Here is a 19,290-nt window from a genome sequence, read left to right on the forward strand (position 1 = left end):
TCCAGGTGGGTGAGCAGGTGGATACTGGAGAGGGTGGTGTGTTGGAGAGGGTATGGAATCTCCATACCCTTTCTCCATACCTTACATCTGGCTGTCTATCATATCCTTAATCAACTTAATCAACTGTCTATCATATCCTTAATAAACACAAGTGTTGTTCTGAGTTCTGCGAACCCCTGTAGCAAATAACCAAGCCTAAGGAGGAGGTCACTGGAACCTCCAGTTTGTAACTGGTAGATCAGAAGCACAAGTAAGCCTGGGGCTCACAGCTGGCATCTGTAGTGGGGGTGAGGGCAGTCACCCTTAACCCATGTGGAATCTGATTCTGTCTCTGGCTAGTGTCAGAATTGAGGTGAATTCTCAGATGCCTTGCTGGTCTTATGAGAAATGCTTGGTGTTTTGTGTGGGGGAAATACTCCCATCCCTACCCTCCACCCCAGGTCAGAATTAGGTCCAGGAACCCATGAAGACCAATCAGCAGAAATTTTTTTTTTTCATCTGTGTTCCTTGCCTCAAGAGACTCATCTGGATTTTATTATACACCAGAGTTAAACACACTGACGTCCTCTAGAGAAAACAGAGAATCACCTTTCTTGCTACCCCTCCTAGTTAGCAGGGAAGGAAGGAGTTGTTACTCTCTAGAGATCCCTTTTGGCTTGATGAACTCACTGGGGAGATGTAAATGCATGGCTTGCTTTCTGGTCCATAAGGAAAAATGACCTTAATGTGAAATGAGTCTCTGAAGCATAGAAAAAAAGAAGAAGTAAAGAGCTATGAATTCTTTCCATTCAAGAAGAGAAACATGGAGTGCTATTTAATCTCCTGGTCCACAAAAGATCCCTAATTTCTGAGCTTCTTTAGAAGGTCTCAGCTATAAACTTCTTTTTAAAAAATATTTGATTTATTTATTCATGAGAGACACAGAGAGAGAGAGGCAGAGACACAGGCAGAGGGAGAAGCAGGCTCCCTAGGGGGAGCCAATAGGGAATTTGATCCTGGAATCTGAGGATCACACCCTGAGGGGGAAGGCAGATGCTCAACTACTGAGGCACCCAGGCATCCCTAAGCTATAAACTTCTTCATCAACTCTTGCATTGGGAAAGGGGAATGAAACTTCCACAGCAATTTTATATATAAAAAAACAAAACAACAAAACAAAACAAAAACAAAAACAAAACAAAACACACACAACACAAAAAACGACAAACTTTAATTTTTTCAGTGTTAATGGTTTTGAGTTTTACATGGAATTTTTTCATCAGAAGTTTCTCCCTGGGGCAGCCTGGGTGGCTCAGCGGTTTAGCACGGCCTTCAGCCCACGGCGTGATCCTAGAGACCCTGGATTGAGTCCCATGTCGGGCTCCCTGCATGGAGCCTGCTTCTCCCTCTGCCTGTGTCTCTACCTCCCTCCCTCTCTCTCTCTCTGTCTCTCATAAATAAATAAATAAAAATCTTAAAAAAAAAAAAAAGTTTCTCCCTAACAAGGAAAGTACAGTGACTTTTAATCCAAAGCAGACAGCAGCAGTACAGAGGCCCCTGCCAAGGCAGAGATGATAGGAAAAATCAATATCCCATAATTAAATCTGTTGAATTGACAGTAAAAAAAAAAAGAAAAAAGTCACAGTTTTAATTTAGATATTGGCTGCCCAGAGAAGAAATATTCTGACAGTAGTAAAATGGGGATTTGGGTTTCATTTATTCCTTAGATAATGATGAATAGTTGCCTACCACATGCTGGTCACTGTGCTGAATTGGTGCTAAGAAATTAGCAGAACAAGATGTACATGGATGTCTGCCTCGTGCTGCCCCTTGATGATAATCCCCAGACTGTACATTCCTAGTAGGGCTGGTTAACTTTGTATTCCTCAGGAGAAGAGTGACACATATAGATGTGATAATAAATATTTGATGAATTAATGAATATGTTTTTATACAATACTTTTGTCTTTTAAATATAACTTTATATCTTACTCTAACTTGTAAAGTAGGCAGTATCCATCCATCCATCCTCATTTTCTTGGCTGTCTTTGTCAGGAAATGAGTGTTCAGTTTTTCTTCAAAGGGGACACCTGCGTGGCTCAGTGGTTGAGCATCTGCCTTCCGCTCAGGTTGTGATCCTGGGGTCCTGGGATTGTGTGCCGCATTGGGCTCCCAGAAGGGAGCCTGCTTCTCCCTCTGCCTGTGTCTCTGCCTCTCTCTCTCTCTCTCTCTCTCTCTGTGTCTCTCAGGAATAAATAAAAAATAAAGTCTTAAAATTCTTTTTCAAAGGATTTTTTTTTCTTTTTTAACATTATGGAGATTATCATTAGTTCTTGGTTTTTAAATTTTTTCTTTTATAATTTCCCATTCTGACAACTTTTTGCAAAGATTATTAGTGGATTTAAAATCTCAGAAATTAAAGAAATAATTCTTACTTACATCTGTTAAGTAATATGATGTGGTCCAAAATGTCATCCAGCAGTAATCGGTAAATTCAAGTGACTATTGGCTGGCTGGCCTCAGAACTGCTGGTAGAGCCTAAGATCTTATTGTTGACTTGCATGTGTTTGGCAAATTCTTCACAGATAGTTGTGGGTCTCAAGACAAAACTTTAGAAACCTCAACCTTAGTATTAACTGTGTCAGTGGGAGTGATACCTGTGTTTATTGAATCAGTTGTATATGGGATCAAATGCTGTGTAGAAATGTGAATTAACTGGTTATATATTTTTGATTTAAACAACTGATGTTGTGGGGGCTCAGTCTATTTGCCAAGCTGGCCTACCCCTTACTCTGGTCTGATTTCATTTTTATAAAATTCTTTTAAAGATTTTATCTATCTATCTATCTATCTATCTATCTATCTATCTATCTATCTATCTATCTACTTACATAGAAAGCATGCATGTGTGTGCAGCTAGTGGGGGGAGGGGCAGAGGGAGAAGGAGAGAATCTCAAGCCGACTCCGCACTGTACTGAAACCAAGAGTCAGATGCTTAACCAGCTGAGCCACGCAGGCACCCCTAATCTAGCCTGATTTCAACTGAACTTGTCCTTACCTTGTTATCTTTTGAATTGTTCCATTGGGTGTTTGAAAGGTATTATGAAATCAGGCTTGTCAAAATAACCCAGAGAAAACCCATTTTCATCTTAACTCTATTGGTTTTCAAATGAAAACATGCAAGCAACTAATATGATAGCTGGGAAAATGGGGTAAGGGGCAGGTGTATCCAGACTTTTGGAGATGGTGCTGCTCCAGGTGAGATGCTAGAGGTTCTCAATAGCATGTGTTTTAGGTTCCTGAAATTGTGAGCAATACCGTCCTTTGTAAAATACATGATTTCTTTATAAGTGTTAATTTTCTTCCTTTCCCCAGTGTATAGTAGAAAATACTGCTTCTCACACTAAAGGTGCATACAGATTCTCTGGGGTCTTGTTAAGATGCAGATTCTGGGGTGGGACCCACAATTCTGCATATCTAATAAGCTTGCAGGTTGGTGCCCATACTTTGAGAAACAAGGGCATAAAGACTAATTGGTTTAGATTTGGACTAACCTAAGTCCAGTGTCAACTCTGTGTAACTTGCTTAACGACGTTGACGTTTGAACCCAAGTCAGTTCTTCTGGTCCATCTTTTAAAGACTTCAAGTTTTCCTCTACATGCGCTCTGGGGTGGTCAGCCATTCAGTGATATATTGCTGGGTGTTAGAGGTATTGAGGCACACCTGGGCTTGGTCACTTCTGTTCCCTGCTCTCTCGATGTTGACTTTCTGAGCACTTTGCATGACAAAAAAAAAATATATGTATATATGTATACACACACACACACACACACACACACACCCTGGCCATGCTAACCTGTCCTTGGTAACCCTAATGGCCTGTATCTTTACAAGCAACCCTGGTCTTCAGATGAAGAAGTTGACATTGGTTTTCCCTTTTTCTCTATCCAAGCAGTGTGTATTTAGAAAGCTCTGGGTGCAATGTCTGGCTAATAGTACCCCATGCTGTTCCGTCTTATTCCTGAAGCTTCCATGCGTCTCTTTACCTTTATAAATATTCTTCTCCTGCATCATGCTGCCTCCTGTTACTAGGATGTGCAGTGAATAGTGAAGATGTTTGCTAAATCTCAAATACACGGCATTTTTTAGACTTCAGAGCTGGCTGTGCCTGGGGACACTAAAATGATCAAGCCGGGCATCATTCATTCAGTCTGATGGGCCCCATTTCTCCATTTATCCAGTCACAGATGGGTGGGAGATTTTTACATCATTTTATTGTTTTACCGAAGCTTGATGGATTCTCTTTTAGGAAGTTACTTGCTTCTCCTTCTCTCTCTGACTTTCTTTGTTTTAGGGATCCTGGTAGTTCAGGGTCTGCTTGTCAAGACCCTTAGTTATATTACCTGTTTCCCAGTTGCTGGCCAGGGTAATTCCTATTCTTAGCAGATAGGAAAATATGCAATTAATGTTAAAGAAATGAATTCTAATGACATCATTTCCCTTTAGGTTGTCTGGCTTTTGAAGCCTGGGTCTCATGTAGTTGCTCCTGTATTCAGTGACCTCTTAGGACTGGCACTGCTGATTCATTGTTTAGTAGTTTCAGCTGAGATGCTTTTGTTTGGCTATTTTCAGGAGATCAGAGGCTTTTTTGTATATTTTTTTCCCCAAGAGGAGAAATACATCCTACCAAAAACCACAGGTTTACCAGTCAGAGGTAAAAATAGGTAGGCTGGCAGGAAGATACATACGTCCCACCTAAAATGTTCAAAGTGAATCTGAAAGAGGCCAAATTCTGGCCTGCATTCTACTTTGGAAACACCTTTTAGAATTTGAGGTCTACCTTTATTTATTTCATTTTACTATTTTTAAAAATATTTTATTTATTTGACAGAGTTAGGATGAGATAGAGAAAGAGAGAGATGCATACACAAGCAGGGGCAGGCAGAAGCAGAGGGAGAGGGAGAAGCAGGCTCACCACTGAGCAGAGAGCCAGGTGATGGATCCCAGGGTCAAAATGGGGCTCGATCCCAGGACCCTGGGATCATGACCTGAGCTGCAGGCAGACGCTTAACTAACTGAGCCACCTCGGCACCCTGAGATCTAGCTTTTGGGGGCCTAACTTCCCTGGTTTACCAGGGACTAAAGGGTTCCCTGGGATGTAGGATTTTTAAGCTAAAACTGCAACATACCTGGACAAACCAGATGGTTGGTCCCCCAAGATCCAGCATACTCAGTGCATATAAGCATTTTCTTAGACTGTAGTGAAATAAAGCTTTAAAACAGCAAACACTAGCTGGATCAAATAGCTTCACATATTAAAACTAAAAAAAAAAAATTTTTTTTCCTATGTAAGTTTGTAGTTTTCAATGGAGAAAAAAGTAGCAATGCTCACTATTTTATTCTTATAAGCAAAGCAGGACTTTAAACTCTATTTGAAGGATGACCCCTTTTCAGAAATTAGAGACACTGAATTTATTGCCAGCCAGTCATAGCTGTCCATCTGCTAATTCTCTCCACATAGAGGGAGCAGCTGTCATTTCAGAAATGCTACAGTAGATAATAAGATTGGGTACGTTTCATCTTCAAATGCTTAAAACAAATCTCTGGGAAGAACAGCAGCAGTTTCTCTGACTGCATGAATCTCTGATATTATTAACACAAAATGCCAAATGGATTTGGAGATTGGAAGCAAATGGATTTGCTTTAAAAGGAAAAGCACTCAAGTTACGTGTAGTACATATTGTGATAATCTGCAATTGCATAGGTATAGGAACTGCTGTAGCAATAGGCATACATAGAGATACTCTCCAAATCATAGCCATGCAGTGCCCTGAATACAAATACAAAAATATGGGCTTCCAAATCCATACAACCTATGGGTATGAAGGGAATGCATCACTGTCTCCAACCGCAAAACAAAATTTACCTGACACTAACAGGTTCCTCAGTCTTACGTGGGTCCAATTTCTCGAAATCCACGTAATTAGATAATCTTAGATGCCATCTGCCAATCCCCTCTGCACTATTTAACATCCCAAAGTCCAATTTGCATAGTTATTCCCTCATACTTTTTTCTTAGATGAATTCTTTTCTTTTTAGTCTTGTTGCTTTCACCGTTAAGTCTGCTCAAGTGGTAATTGAAACTGATCACAGCCTTTTGTTTGGGATTCCTAACCAAAGTATCCCTTCCAATAACCCTGCATATAGCTCCTTCATTATTCTTCATAATGAAAAAAAATAAGATGAGGAGAGGAACCAATAAACATAGTCCAAGTACTTCTCTGCATCTCTGAGCATTATAGAAAGGGATGAACATGTACATTCAGACATAGATGGGGATGTTCACATGGATATAGGTATGGACATGACATAGAGACATGGGTAGAATACAGTTATATAGATATTTCTCCAGAAGACGTTATTTTATTTGATCCTCAAAATGATTCAGGGAAGCAGGTTATGCATAGCTATATATTTTTTTGCTTGTGAAAATATTAACTCTGAAAGAGCATCCCAAATCCCATATCTGGTGACGGAACTGAGAGTTGGGAGTGGGTCTTCTTAACCTAAACCCAGGGCTTATTCTGATTGCGGCATAAACTTCACTTTTTCTATTTTTGAAACTTGTAATCTAGAATGATAGTTTTGCTATGTGGTGACCTATAAGCTTTTTCCCATTGTCTCTGTACTTGGTCTCCACAGAGCATACAGAAAGAGAGAGGTGACATGGAATTGATGGCTACTGGACATATATAATACTTGCATTTTCATTTATACAAATAGAAATGCTTTTAAGGGATCTTGACTGATTTCATCACTTTCAATGTTACCAAGAAAAAACAAAACAAAACAAACAAATCTCCAGTGTTGATGAGAATCCAGGTCAAGGCAAGGAGAGTCACAGAGCAGTTAGTGTCCTGAGGCTCTGGGATGATGTGCCTTCAAGTATCTTGATTTGAGAAAAGAAATTCATTTAAACACAGCAAATGTGCTCTGAAGCAAGTCTGGGATGCCTGCTTCTTTCTGTTCCTATCAGTATTAAAGATCTCCTTTATATTTTACCTCCATCCCTGGTCGCCAGGCAGAACAGATAAACCCTATTTCTAGATGTCGTTGCTATTAAAAAGAGGAAGGGAGGAAAAATAGCGAGAAAAGAACAAAAAAAGTCAGAGAAGAAGATGAAAAAACCTACCATTTCTCAAGTCAAAATATTTTAATGGTGAGATCGGGATAAATGATTAATCTAAAGATTTTTGGTTTCCAGCGAGCTGTAAGAGGAGGCTGACAAGCAGCAGGCAACTAATATTTAAAGATAATTTCAGAAACATGAAGATGAGAAAGTGGTGAAAGAGGGAGGCTGAACCTCTTTCCTTCCATCTCCAAGATTTATTGAAAATAGTGATTTTTTAAAAAGCACAGGAAACGTATCTGATTCTATAATTAAATGCTAGTGCACTTATTCATTCCAAATTATTTAATGAATACCAATTCTGACAGTTATTAAAGTTTTGATGGTAATAAAGTGATTGTTCCTGCCCCCAGGAGGCTCACAGTCCAAGGAAAGAGAGGTAAAAATAACTAAATAGCTGTAAAACCCTACCCAAAGTGGTTTTATGAGGACTCTGATTAATGGGACCTCTGGAAGCTATTGCAACAAATAGGAGCAGAATGTAATGGCCTGGGGATCAGGGAAAGTTTCCCTGAAAGTTGCATAATTGGAAAGGGATGGAGCTGTGGGGAGTCCTGGCAAAGGCACAGCAGACACAGTTGCTCTGTGACTCGTTTGATGAAGCTAGAGTACAGGACAACAGGAGATGTGGGGTGGGGGTGGCAGAAGGTTGATGGGGATGCTAGACGGCTACCCCTCAATTGGTGGCATCTCTCTTGTTAGGGATCTTGAGTAAACAGCATCTTAGCAGGACTGCTGTGGGCCTCCCCTGAGCATGGGCTGTACTCGATCATCTCTGAGTATCTCTTTTTGGATGACTTTAACCTGAGAGCTCAGCGTCTCAGCTTCCCTCTGAATTGCAGGCAGCACTGTTCTAACCAGCTGCGTCAACCAGCTGCGTCAACTTTGTAAAGTAACTTGATACTTTCAGATGTGAACATCTCCATTTCCCACATGAGGGGATGGATGACGCTGAGCTCATTTCTAGCGCCAGTATTCCATGATGATATCTTTGAAAAAGGTACTCTGATTCTTTGGGTAAATGTCAAGTGTTCTCTGTCATCTGTATGGATAGAAAGGAAGCATGGTGATAGGAGAAAGAGCCTTATGCTTTTTCAGAGGAAAATAGACCTGGATGTAAAGCCCAGTTCTTAGTTATGCGATCTTGGGCCATTTATATAATATTTTTAAGCTTCAATCTCTTCATTGGGATGGAATACTTATCCACCTGGCAGAGTTATTGGGCCAGCTGGAAATAGTGTATATAACACACCCAGCATGACAGTTTGAGCTCAACTTAATTATTTGTAGAATTGAAGGTCCCAAAGCCCAGAGAAATTTATCAAATTCATTCTCTGCGGATGCATATAATGGGGAACTACGTTTCCCAAACTTTGTCTTAAAACTGTGATAACCCAATATCAAGTCAAACATGGCTTCCAGTTCTTTTTGGGGCTGTGAATAATCACAACACTTTGGGAGCTTAAATGACAGATCTGCAGCTTTCTGGACATCTGCAATTGATGCCAATTGGGCAGAAGTCAGAGGGACGTTGGATTCATTAGTTTGTTTGTCTTGTCGAGCTTTATTTTCCCATGTTATTTTCTTCTCAACAAGTATTTATTTGCTCCTTGTTTGTTCTTGCAGTCACAGATGCTCACTAAAAGGGGAGGATTTGAACAGACAATGGCTCTCTCCCAGTGCTCATCTCCAGCCAACAATCTACCATGCCAAAGGACTCCTGTACTACCTGAGTAGAGTTGGCCGAAGTCCCAGGGTGAGTCACTTCCTTCTGCTTCCACATTCTTGGCTGGTTCCTTCCATCTTTCACGAGGCAGCTTACTTTCTGTCAAGGAAATAAACCCAGATACAAGCCAAAGACCTATGTGTGACAAGCTTTAATGGGGGATGTCTTCATTTCCTAAGGCTGCCATAACAAAGTGCCCCAGACTGGGTAGCTTAAAACAACAGAAATACATTCTCTAACTTTTCTGGAAGCTATACATCTAAGATCAAGTTGTCAGTAGGCCATGATGTCTCTGAAGGCTCTAAGAAAAACCCTCCATTGCCTGTCCCTAACTTCTACTGTTGCTGGGAGTCCTCGGTATCCCTTGGCTTGTGGCAGCCAACCTCAAATTTCTGCCTCTATTTTCTATTTTTTTTTTAATTTTTAATTTATTTATGATAGTCACACAGAGAGAGAGAGAGAGAGGCAGAGACACAGGCGGAGGGAGAAGCAGGCTCCATGCACCGGGAGCCTGATGTGGGATTCGATCCCGGGTCTCCAGGATCGCGCCCTGGGCCAAAGGCAGGCGCCAAACCGCTGCGCCACCCAGGGATCCCTCTGCCTCTATTTTCATATGACCATTGTGTGTGTGTGTGTGTGTACAGATTTCCCTCTTCTCCTAAGAACAGCACTCATTGGATTAGGGTGACCTAATTAGGGCCTACCATTGTGAGTATGGCCTTATCTTAACTTCATTTTCGAAGACCTGTCTCCAAATAAGGTCAGGTCACATTCACAGAAGCTAAGAATTAAAGCTTTGATATATTTTTTTTTATTTTTTGGAGGGGGGAGACACAACCCACAATGGGGGAAAACCATTGGTTCAGTAACCATTGATAAAAGCTGTGCAAACATTGTATTTTATCCCATTTTCTACATCTTTATTACATCTTTATTTTTTTGGTTTTTAAGTTATTGGTCAAAAAAGAATATATATAAAGTAGTGATTGGAAGAAATCCTTTAGATGTTCATATTCATGTTCAACTAGAACTTATTCAGTTCCAAATATGATTCTGGCACTGTTCTAGATACTTTACTCCCAAGTCTATACCAGTTGTACAATTGAAGGAAAACAGATGACATAGAGTCCAGCACTCGACATTACTCCAATTACTTCCACTTATGACTTTCTATTTCATAATTTTTTACTTCCATACTTCAAATTTTGAATTTTGATCTTTTCCTAGGCAAGCAACATGTGGTACTTTCCTCTCTTGTGATACTGGGCAGTGGCAGCAAGCCATAGATCCCAGCTAGCCAGACATTCAAGAGGATAAACAACCCATACATATATCACAATTCTGTACCCATACGACCATTCTGTTTTTCACTGCCATTCTGTTTTTCACTTGCTAGTATTCAATAAATTATATGAGATTTTCAGAACTTTATTATAAAATAGGCCTTGTGTTAGATGATTTTGCTCAATTAGGTGTTCTGAGCATTTGTAGGGTAGGTAAGGCTAAGCTATGATCTTTAGTAGGTTAAGTGTATTAAATACATTTTCAATGTGTGATATTTTCAATTTATGGTGGATAACAGGATGTAATCTCATCATCAATTGATGAAGGTCTTCACTTGAAACCAGAGGCCTAAGGTCAAGATAAGGACAGAAGCAATGGTAGCCAAGTTCACTGTATAAAAACAATAATTTATTGACTACAAACTGTGAACATACCCTCTTCAAAAGTATGGAGGGACATATGCCTAAATTTAGAGAGTTTACCAAACCTAAGACACTTAGAATAGTGTGCAGAAGCTCACAGATAGGCCAAACAATAACCTCTACCATTAACCACTTTTGGAACATATATGATTAAAACAGTGGCACATTCCTTGAATATCTATTGAAATATTAGATGAATATCTAGTATGGAATCTTATTGAAATCTCAAAAAGATTATGGGGTCAGGTGGTTTTCCTGACATCACCAGGCAGTATATGGCAGAGTTTGCATTCAGTTCTTTCCTGTTTTTCACCCTGCAACTTAATCTATCTTTATCATTTACTCTGAGAGAGGATATTGGGATCCCCAAGACAATCCTCAGGTTCACTGATTCCTTAGAAGGACAAATAGAACTCAGAATAGCTGCTTTGCTCATAATTATAGTTTGTTACAGTGGAAGGATACAGATTAAAATCAGCAAAGATAAAGGCTGCATAGGGCAGGATCCAGGAGGAACAGGTATAGGTCTCCAGGTGTCTGGTCCCAGTGGAAATGCATGGACAGTGCTTAAATCAGCAGTGATGTGTGATAATATGAAAGGTACTGCCAACAGGGAGGCTCATCTGAGCTTTGGGCCCAGTGTTTTTATTGGGGCTCCATTATGGTTATGGTGCTCCACATGGCTGATCTTAGTTACCGTCTCCAGCCCCTGTAGAGTTCAAACTGACATTTAAAGGCCCAAGACCCCCACCATAGATCACGTTGTCAACATCAACCATCTGGCATGACCTAAGGCCCCAGGTAAAGAAAGAAAGACATTTTTATCTAGCAGACTATTGCAAGAGTGTCCAGGTGATCTCCCAGGAGCCAATCACCTAGAGCCAGACCTTTCTTTGGAAATTGCAGGGTTTGAGTCAACACTTTACTGAAAAGAGAACAAAGAATATCCTTTTCCTTTAAGAATCCTTGTTCTACACTGGTCAAATGTGCAATACTTTCATCTAATCCCCACTTCCTCCACCTAAGGAGACACTGCAATCTATGCTGTCTGCCCTCTAGAAGCAAGCTCATAGTCTGTATAGCAGAGCACCAATCTTATGGTCAAAGCCTGAAAAGAATGTGTTCTTTGAGAAAAAATCCTTAGCCTCTAAGAAGAGAGACTTATAGGGAAATAGGTCCTTACTTGATATACATTTAAATATACACGCATTCAACCCATAACGAACAGGATTCCTCCCTGACAACCTCTAATTGAAGAGCAGAACATTTATTTTAAAGCGTGACAGGTGAATGCCTTGTTTAAAAAATATAAATAAACATTAATTAACTGTAAACATGACAGCTACAGACTTGTTTCCTGCTGGGACCATCTGAGAGGTGGGTGAGAAACAGCTGAGTACTAAATGCTATTCACAGTGTTACAAAACTCTCTAATGGGCTCAACATCACCTTTTAGTTACCTGTGAGGCTGTATTTAACCAGCTGCCTGCTGACAGCAGAAGCACTGCCACTCATTCTGTGCTCAGGCTTGTCCTGTATGGAGAAGCTTTTCATGGTGTCCAGATTGCCTTTTGGCCTACATGGTTGCGGATTAACTGTGACTTTGTCCAGCCTCCAGCGCTTATGGAAATATAACTGAAGCATCAGGAAGCTACTTTCTGATGGCTAGGAGATTTAACCTGTTCCAGTTGATACTCAGGCATTTGCCTATTGGTGGGTAGAATAATATGAACTCCCAGAACCAATGAGAATGTGAGATAGTGAGAGAACGGTATCCTGATAATGCTGAGGATTGCTATAGACCAGACAAATCATTCAGTTTGTAAGCAATATGGCAATATTTACATACTGTTTCATCTATCTATCCTCCCATCCATCATATACCCATTCACCAATCCATCCACCCACCCATCCATCCATACGTACATCCATACATCCAACCATCCATTTTTCATTCACTCATCTATCCATCCATCCATCCATCATACACCTATTCACCAATCTATCTACCCATCCAGCCTTTCATCCACCTATCCATCTGGGCAGTCATCCATGTGTCCATTCTTCCACACCAATTGTGTATAAATCACTGGAAAAGAAAAATATGGTCTTTTTTTTTTTTTTTCTGGGTAGTCTATAGTTTACTTTGTTAGAAAGTGGAGTCATGTCTGCAAAGAAATCAAGTAGTACAAGATGGTAAAAGCTGTAACAAAAGTTCTTATGAGTTGTTGTAGGAACACAAATAAGGGGTTGAGTCATCTTCTTTCAAGGTTATGGAAAAACTAGAAATGAAAGATGCTACTTGAGCTGCACTTGAAGGATTAATAAGAGTTTTTCTTGGTTTCTATTACAGTAAAGTAGAGAAAAATATTCTTTCGTCAAAGGGTCTACAGGCCTGTCTGTGATCCCTTAGATCTTCTTCCTTGTGAAACTGGCAAGTTTTCTATACTTGGGGTAGTTGCAAGGAACAAAGAAAGGGAAGTTTCTTATTAACTGGTGGCATAGACTCATTTGATGTGACACTGACATTACAGTGTCTTTCCCATTTTCTTGACCCCTTATTTTCTATCTCTAATTTGTTAGAGGGTCAGGAAATCCATTCCAAATATTGGATCCAAAGCCCAGAAATATAGTATTTACATACTCATACATTGGAATACTGTTCAGCAAAAAATAAACAATAAAAAAAACCAACAGTAATGAACTACATGGATGAATTTCAGAAGCATGTTGAGTGACATAGGCTAGACACTAGAGAGTACACACTCTGTGTTTCTACTTATGTAAGGTTCAAGATCAAGGAATCAGCACAGTGGTTGCCTCAGAAAGGAGTTTAATAATAGAGGCCAGAAGGGAAATTTTGAAGCTATTTGAAATGTTCTATATCTCTATTAAAGAATCACTTACACAAAACCCATTTATTAAAAACTCATTTGAGGTCTGTACATGTTGCTATAGTACATATTTATCTAAATACGGAAAATTAAAGATAAACAAATCAAAGCATACAGGGATTTGAAATACTACTAGGGGACAAGGGGAACTGCCCCAAATGAGACTGACCAGCCCACAGGCATGCAATCTAAGCCAAGGAACAGTGCATAGCAGACTAGGAAGGGTGTAGTAGAAGATCTATTTATCAGCCCGAAAGGTCCGGCCAGAGAAAAGGCATGCAAGCAGAGAAGCCCAAAGAACAGACAGGCTTCACCACTGCCAGCCTAGTAGGAGGCACTGAATCTCCTCTTTGTGGAGCTCTCCGCAAGGGCCAGGGGCACAGCTAAGGGGAGGGAGGAAAGCTCCCAGGCTTCTGCAGGCTCCCAGGAAGCTAGGCCAACAGCCTCTTCTAGGCTGTTGTGTTGCAGCTGGCCTGACCATTGTACCCCTGCAAAGAATCTAGGCTTTGGAATTAGGAGAGGTATCCATTCTTCTCTTGGCTCTCACTATCAGAGTGTGTGCTGGTAAAGGGATTTCACAGCTCTTTGAAGAGCTGATTGATTTCCATTTACAACTTATACAAACTAGGCCGCCTTCTGCCAAGGGACAGGGTGGGCATATTTTGGTTTTATCTTTCTCTGGGGCCCAGTGGAACAGAATTTTTAGCTACTTAAATGATTTTCCTGGTCTTATTCTGTCCCTCTGGCATATGTTTTTAGTTAATCAGTTTCTTTTAAAAGACACAAAAGGAGAGAACAGGAAGGGATGGCATGCCTCTTTCTAAAACCTTGTCCTCGGGGCAATGAGATACACTATACACACTATTTATTTCCATTTTATTCCTCAGAAGTGGCAGAAGGACAAGTGTTATTTTTCATCATTTTCATGGATTCATGCTAAGTTACTGCATCTAGAATTCCCCTTTTTTTCATGTGTAAGGGTATGATAGGTAAAAAATAAATCCTACTGCCATAGTTGAGGGATGGGGACAGAATGTTCGTGGAGGTCCTGGGTGAAAATAATTTATATTTGATTCCATATTCTTTTATTTAAAAATTTTCCCACTCTATCAGAACACATTTTAAACAGTGCTTCTCTAACATACCAGAAACCATGTTTTATAGGTATTTTTATAGACATAAGTAGTCTACATTTAAGTGAATTGCTAAAGTGTCTTGAATAAATTTATGTTGAAAGGCAGATAATTTTTCCTCTTTCTCCCTTGCAAGTCTCTAATGTACCTGTTGTGTATATCACAAGGGTGGAAATCTGGGTTTTTCTATATGCCACAGGGAGGGCCAATCAGATTTTTCAAAAAAGTTTGAGCCAATTCCCTATTTTTCTTTCTTTTTTTTGGGGGGGGGGGAGCAGGGAGGTGGAGTAAAGCTAGGAGATGGAGTACAGAGGACAGTAGGAGGGTAGTTGCCTAAATCAATGTGAAGGTGCCTCTGTCTAGAGCTGGTAGGATGGAGAGGAGTCAAGAAATACATGGAGACAGGACCAGATGGACTAATTTTACCATAAGACTGTTATCTGTGAGGGAGAGCCACAGGTAAAAGTTTGAAAGGAAGACACCATGGACCTGTGTTTCATCTGCTCAATACATATGCTTGAGGAGGGCTGGTTGGTGAGTGGATCAAGGCAGCAAGGTCATGGCCAATGGGATTGGACACCTCAACATTCTAGTCCTAGAAAGTGGGGGTTACCAACTCTAAAACACAGTCCAGCCTAGGCATCCAAGACAACTGACAGTCCCTGAAGATAGGAATGCAAATCAGGAAACTGAGGCAAGCCTCCTTACATGGAGTAGGTAAGCATGGTGGTGGGTCAGCATTTGCACCCACCTTCTGGGTTTATCTAGACAATCTGGACATCCACCATAGGTCAAAAAGATTAGTTTAGACTCCACCTTTTGAAGAAGATGGGGGTCCCAATAACTTATCTATCCCAATTGGGGCTGACACACAAAATGGTAGATTAATACCTTGAGAACCTTGGGAACTGAAACTGAATACTGAATGAGATGGATGGCAGGGGCCCTACCCAGGCTGACAGATCACTGGGACGTTGGCCAAAGGTGGTACCCACGCTGGTGCTTCTCCCCTTTAAAACTGGGGAAAAGGAACAGTTTTAACTACTGAGAAACCTGTCAAGAACTCACTATACAAATGTCCTCTCAGGGCGTTAAGCTCACTGCTCACGGGGGGCCAAGCCAGCCAGAGACAGGGAGTAAAAATTAGCCAAGGTGAGAGTTCAAGGTAAGCTCAGGAGCTCAGTCTTAATTTTGCTAACTGAAAATCTTGTCATACTGCTCTTCATCACTAGTATATCCCACGATTTAAACTTTTTATTGTGTTAAATCTTTGGAGCCAGATGGATCAGTCTGAGATAAAACATTGTTTTTTTAAGGGTGGTCATGGGCAAGCCATTTAACATCCTTTAACTTTGCAGAAGTTGAGCTTCCTCTGAAAATTTGGATGATATCCTCCTGGGTCAGACTTTCATACTGATTGCAGATGTGTGTCAAATCTTAGCAGTGTGACTGGCACCTACCAGGCAGTCTAGTAAATAGCAGATATTAAATTTATCATTACTAATCAGAAGGGTTAGTTTTGGCTATGTCCAAAACAGAGCCACGTATTAGACTGTATGTTTTGTGTTAATTTTCATGGGCAGTCTTAATGTAATTCAACTATCTTGGAAATAAGGACATTGTAATACATAACACTGGGATGTCAGGAAATGTCCTCCAGCATTTTATAACATGTAATAAAGGGTCCTGCTCTGGACAGTCTCATCGCTGGTTAGTTATTGAAGCTTCTGCTGAGTTTCAGGTGAAATAATCACCGCACATTAGCCATTGGAGACGGCCCAACTGATTTGTAAGTACAGGCTGCTTTTCCTAAGGCCATGTTGGAACTTTAGCCCGTAATGGCCCAGTTTAAGTAAAAGTGTATCCCTTTAGGAAAGGGAATATAGCATAAAATCCCCTTTCAGGTAGTTGTAGGAATAAATTCTACCCAGGCCCCCCATGGTTCACCTCAGCCATGACTGGATGTTGCTCCCCCTCAGATGAGATACTAAGGAGAGAGCATGACTGCCAGTAACAGATCTGGAAAATTTGGTCTTGCAAACGGGGCTCTTGGAGGACAATTGAATATGCCATCAATATTATTTCCCTCATAGAGATGTTTGTTCCACTCAGGAGCTTGGGCTGAATGCCGCCCACAAAATATTGTGTGCAAGTCAGAATCTCCAGGGCTTTAGTGAGCCTTACTTGGTTTAATTAGAAGCATTGCTGTTTTGGGTTTCCATCACATACCCCAGAATGTGCCTTCTCACGGCTCAGCCTCACCTTCATTTTCCTGTGGCAGTGGCATAAATAATGCAGAGGTCTCACTGCTGGGAAGCAGGAACAGGACCCAGATGTCAGGAATGGAAAACACAGCAGCTTAAATCCGTCAGAGCAGAGCAGTAAACACAATCAGGGATGGGTGAGCTGTGAGGAGCAGGGAAACAATCGGTGGGGGGTGTGCATTTGAGATGGGGCTTAACCTCTTACATAAGGGGCCCAATTAGCTTATGGAGGAACAGGAATGGGACCAAGGAATAGAGGCGAAAGGGGAGGAGGGCATTTTAGGAGCATAGTAATGTGGTCCTGAATCATCTCTTTGTTGAGCAAGAGATGATGGAACTCACGATTGCATGAATTAAATTAACCTTGCAATTTAGCTCAGACAAGAATTCACTGGAAAAGGTACTGGGGAGATGCAGAAGAATCTGATTTCAAAATTGTAATCCAATCAACACCATATATTTTGCCGATGAAGAAAGCGAGACAGGGGAGTCAGTTTAGCCCAGGGCAAGCAGGTTCAGAACTAACCACTCCAGCCCAAGTAAAACACAATTTAAGGAGATGAAACCTCCAAATCTTCATCTCTGCCTATATTCCTTGCCTTGGGGAAAAGCACAGTCATATTGCCTGTTCACATAATCCAGAAATCCAGGTAGTATCTTTAACCTCTTCCTCATTTGGCCTCTAGATCCATTTCATCTCCAACTCCTGTAGATTTTACTTCCTACCGCTTTCACCCAACATCCTTTCTGTCTTTCAATGTCCTTCCTTAAGCTCCATGCTTCTGCTGCATTAGCTAGGCCCTTGTCATCTCTTGGGCCTGGTGTCAGTCCTCCAGTCTACTTCTAGCATTCCTGTCCTGGCAACCTGACCGTGTTGTTTCTCCTGCCTCAAACACTTTAATGGCTCCTGTACCACCTTCAGGAGAAATGTCCAAACATTCCAGAGTGGTGTGCAAGGATATCACTGATCTGCCTGCTGCCCACATGCAGATATTAATGTCCATTCTCCTTTCTTTTATCCTTCAGTCATATTCCAAATGCTTGCAGCTCCTCAGATTCTTGGTGCTTTCTTCCTTATTCCATTGGCTTGGACAGCTCTCACTCAGTAGGACTCAACCTAAGATACCCCACCACTCCAGAGAATCCTAGGACCACTACATTGTATATCCTCAACAGTACCATTTATTTGGAGTGCACAGTGGGAATGATGCTCCTGGACTCATGCAATATGTCCCCTTATTTGACTTCTTAGAGACCCTGTACTTACCTCTACTTCTACCCTCCTCTCACTGCAATATGATTTTCTTTTTACTCATGGGATCATCCCAACAAAACACCTCCTGGAAGAGTCAATACAGAATTTTTAAAAGTGTTTTAAAATATGTATTCTGGATTGAACATACTGGGGTTCAAATATTTACTTGCATACTTAAGAGCAGTGCAAACCTGGGTATACCTTGATGAGTTACTTATTTTATATGAAATTCAGTTTTCTTGGCTGCAAAAATGGGGATAATGGTAGCCCTTGCTTCATCATGAGATACTTTAAGTCTTTAGCTCATTGTCTGAAGCATCCTAAATCTTCAGTAAAGTAACTATTGTTTTAGTAAGCACAATGCCATATTATATTAAAATTTTAATTTCTTCTGCCACGAAGCAGATATCTAGTAAATACTTGCTGAATCAATCAATGAATAAGCAAGATACGACCATAGGTTAGTCTGTGGATATTAGAGTGCCATCACTGGGCACACTTCCTACTTACCTGGCACAGAATTTTTTTGAAAGGAAGCATTACACCTTCCCCATAGGAAAGAAAAAGCTCCTTCAACAGAAATAACTTGATCATTTGTCTTGTAATTGCCCCCTATAATTTAGAGGAATACATGTGTCTTATAATTAACAAGCATTTATTTTTAGGAATGTTATTTGAGCAAAAACCAGGACAATGTCGGCACCTCCTCTATTGTGGATCTCCAGAGGCCACTAGAAGTCCCAGGGCTAAGCAGTGCTCATTCCCACAGGTGAATAGGTCTATACTTTGTCATTTACCTCAGCTTCCAGAGTCTGTAAGGATCAGAGAAAAAAAGAAAACTCTTTTCTTCAGTTGAATTCAGTATTTAAGGGGCGCCTGTCACCACGAAGGCAAAGCTTCTGGCTTTATTGAGAAATCTGTTGCTAAGACACAGCCTTAATTTGTTTGCACACTTTTCATAAGAATGGTGGGTGTTTAATTCACAGAGAGACACTGAGGTGTAATAGATAAAGGTTAGTGGCAAATTCATGATGGCAGAGGATTAAACCTCCACCATTTCTATTGGTTCCTTTAGGCTAAAGACTTCCAAAGCATGGGCTTAGGTCCAAAGTATCAGCATCACCAAGGACTTGCTAGAAATGTA

The 19,290-nt window shown here is 40.7% G+C and overlaps 1 protein-coding gene across 3 annotated transcripts in view; it reads left to right on the forward strand.

The window, feature by feature from the left end:
• Positions 1-19,290, forward strand: part of AGBL1 (AGBL carboxypeptidase 1) — a 716,025-nt gene that overhangs the window by 366,326 nt on the left and 330,409 nt on the right. For all 3 annotated transcript variants that reach the window (XM_041753742.1, XM_041753740.1, XM_041753741.1), the window contains exon 19: positions 8,795-8,924. In XM_041753742.1, the coding sequence (XP_041609676.1) occupies positions 8,795-8,924 (130 nt within the window). The remainder of the gene's footprint in view (positions 1-8,794; positions 8,925-19,290) is intronic.

This window comes from Vulpes lagopus, chromosome 4 (genome assembly GCF_018345385.1).
Source record: "Vulpes lagopus strain Blue_001 chromosome 4, ASM1834538v1, whole genome shotgun sequence".
Taxonomy (NCBI): domain Eukaryota; kingdom Metazoa; phylum Chordata; class Mammalia; order Carnivora; family Canidae; genus Vulpes; species Vulpes lagopus.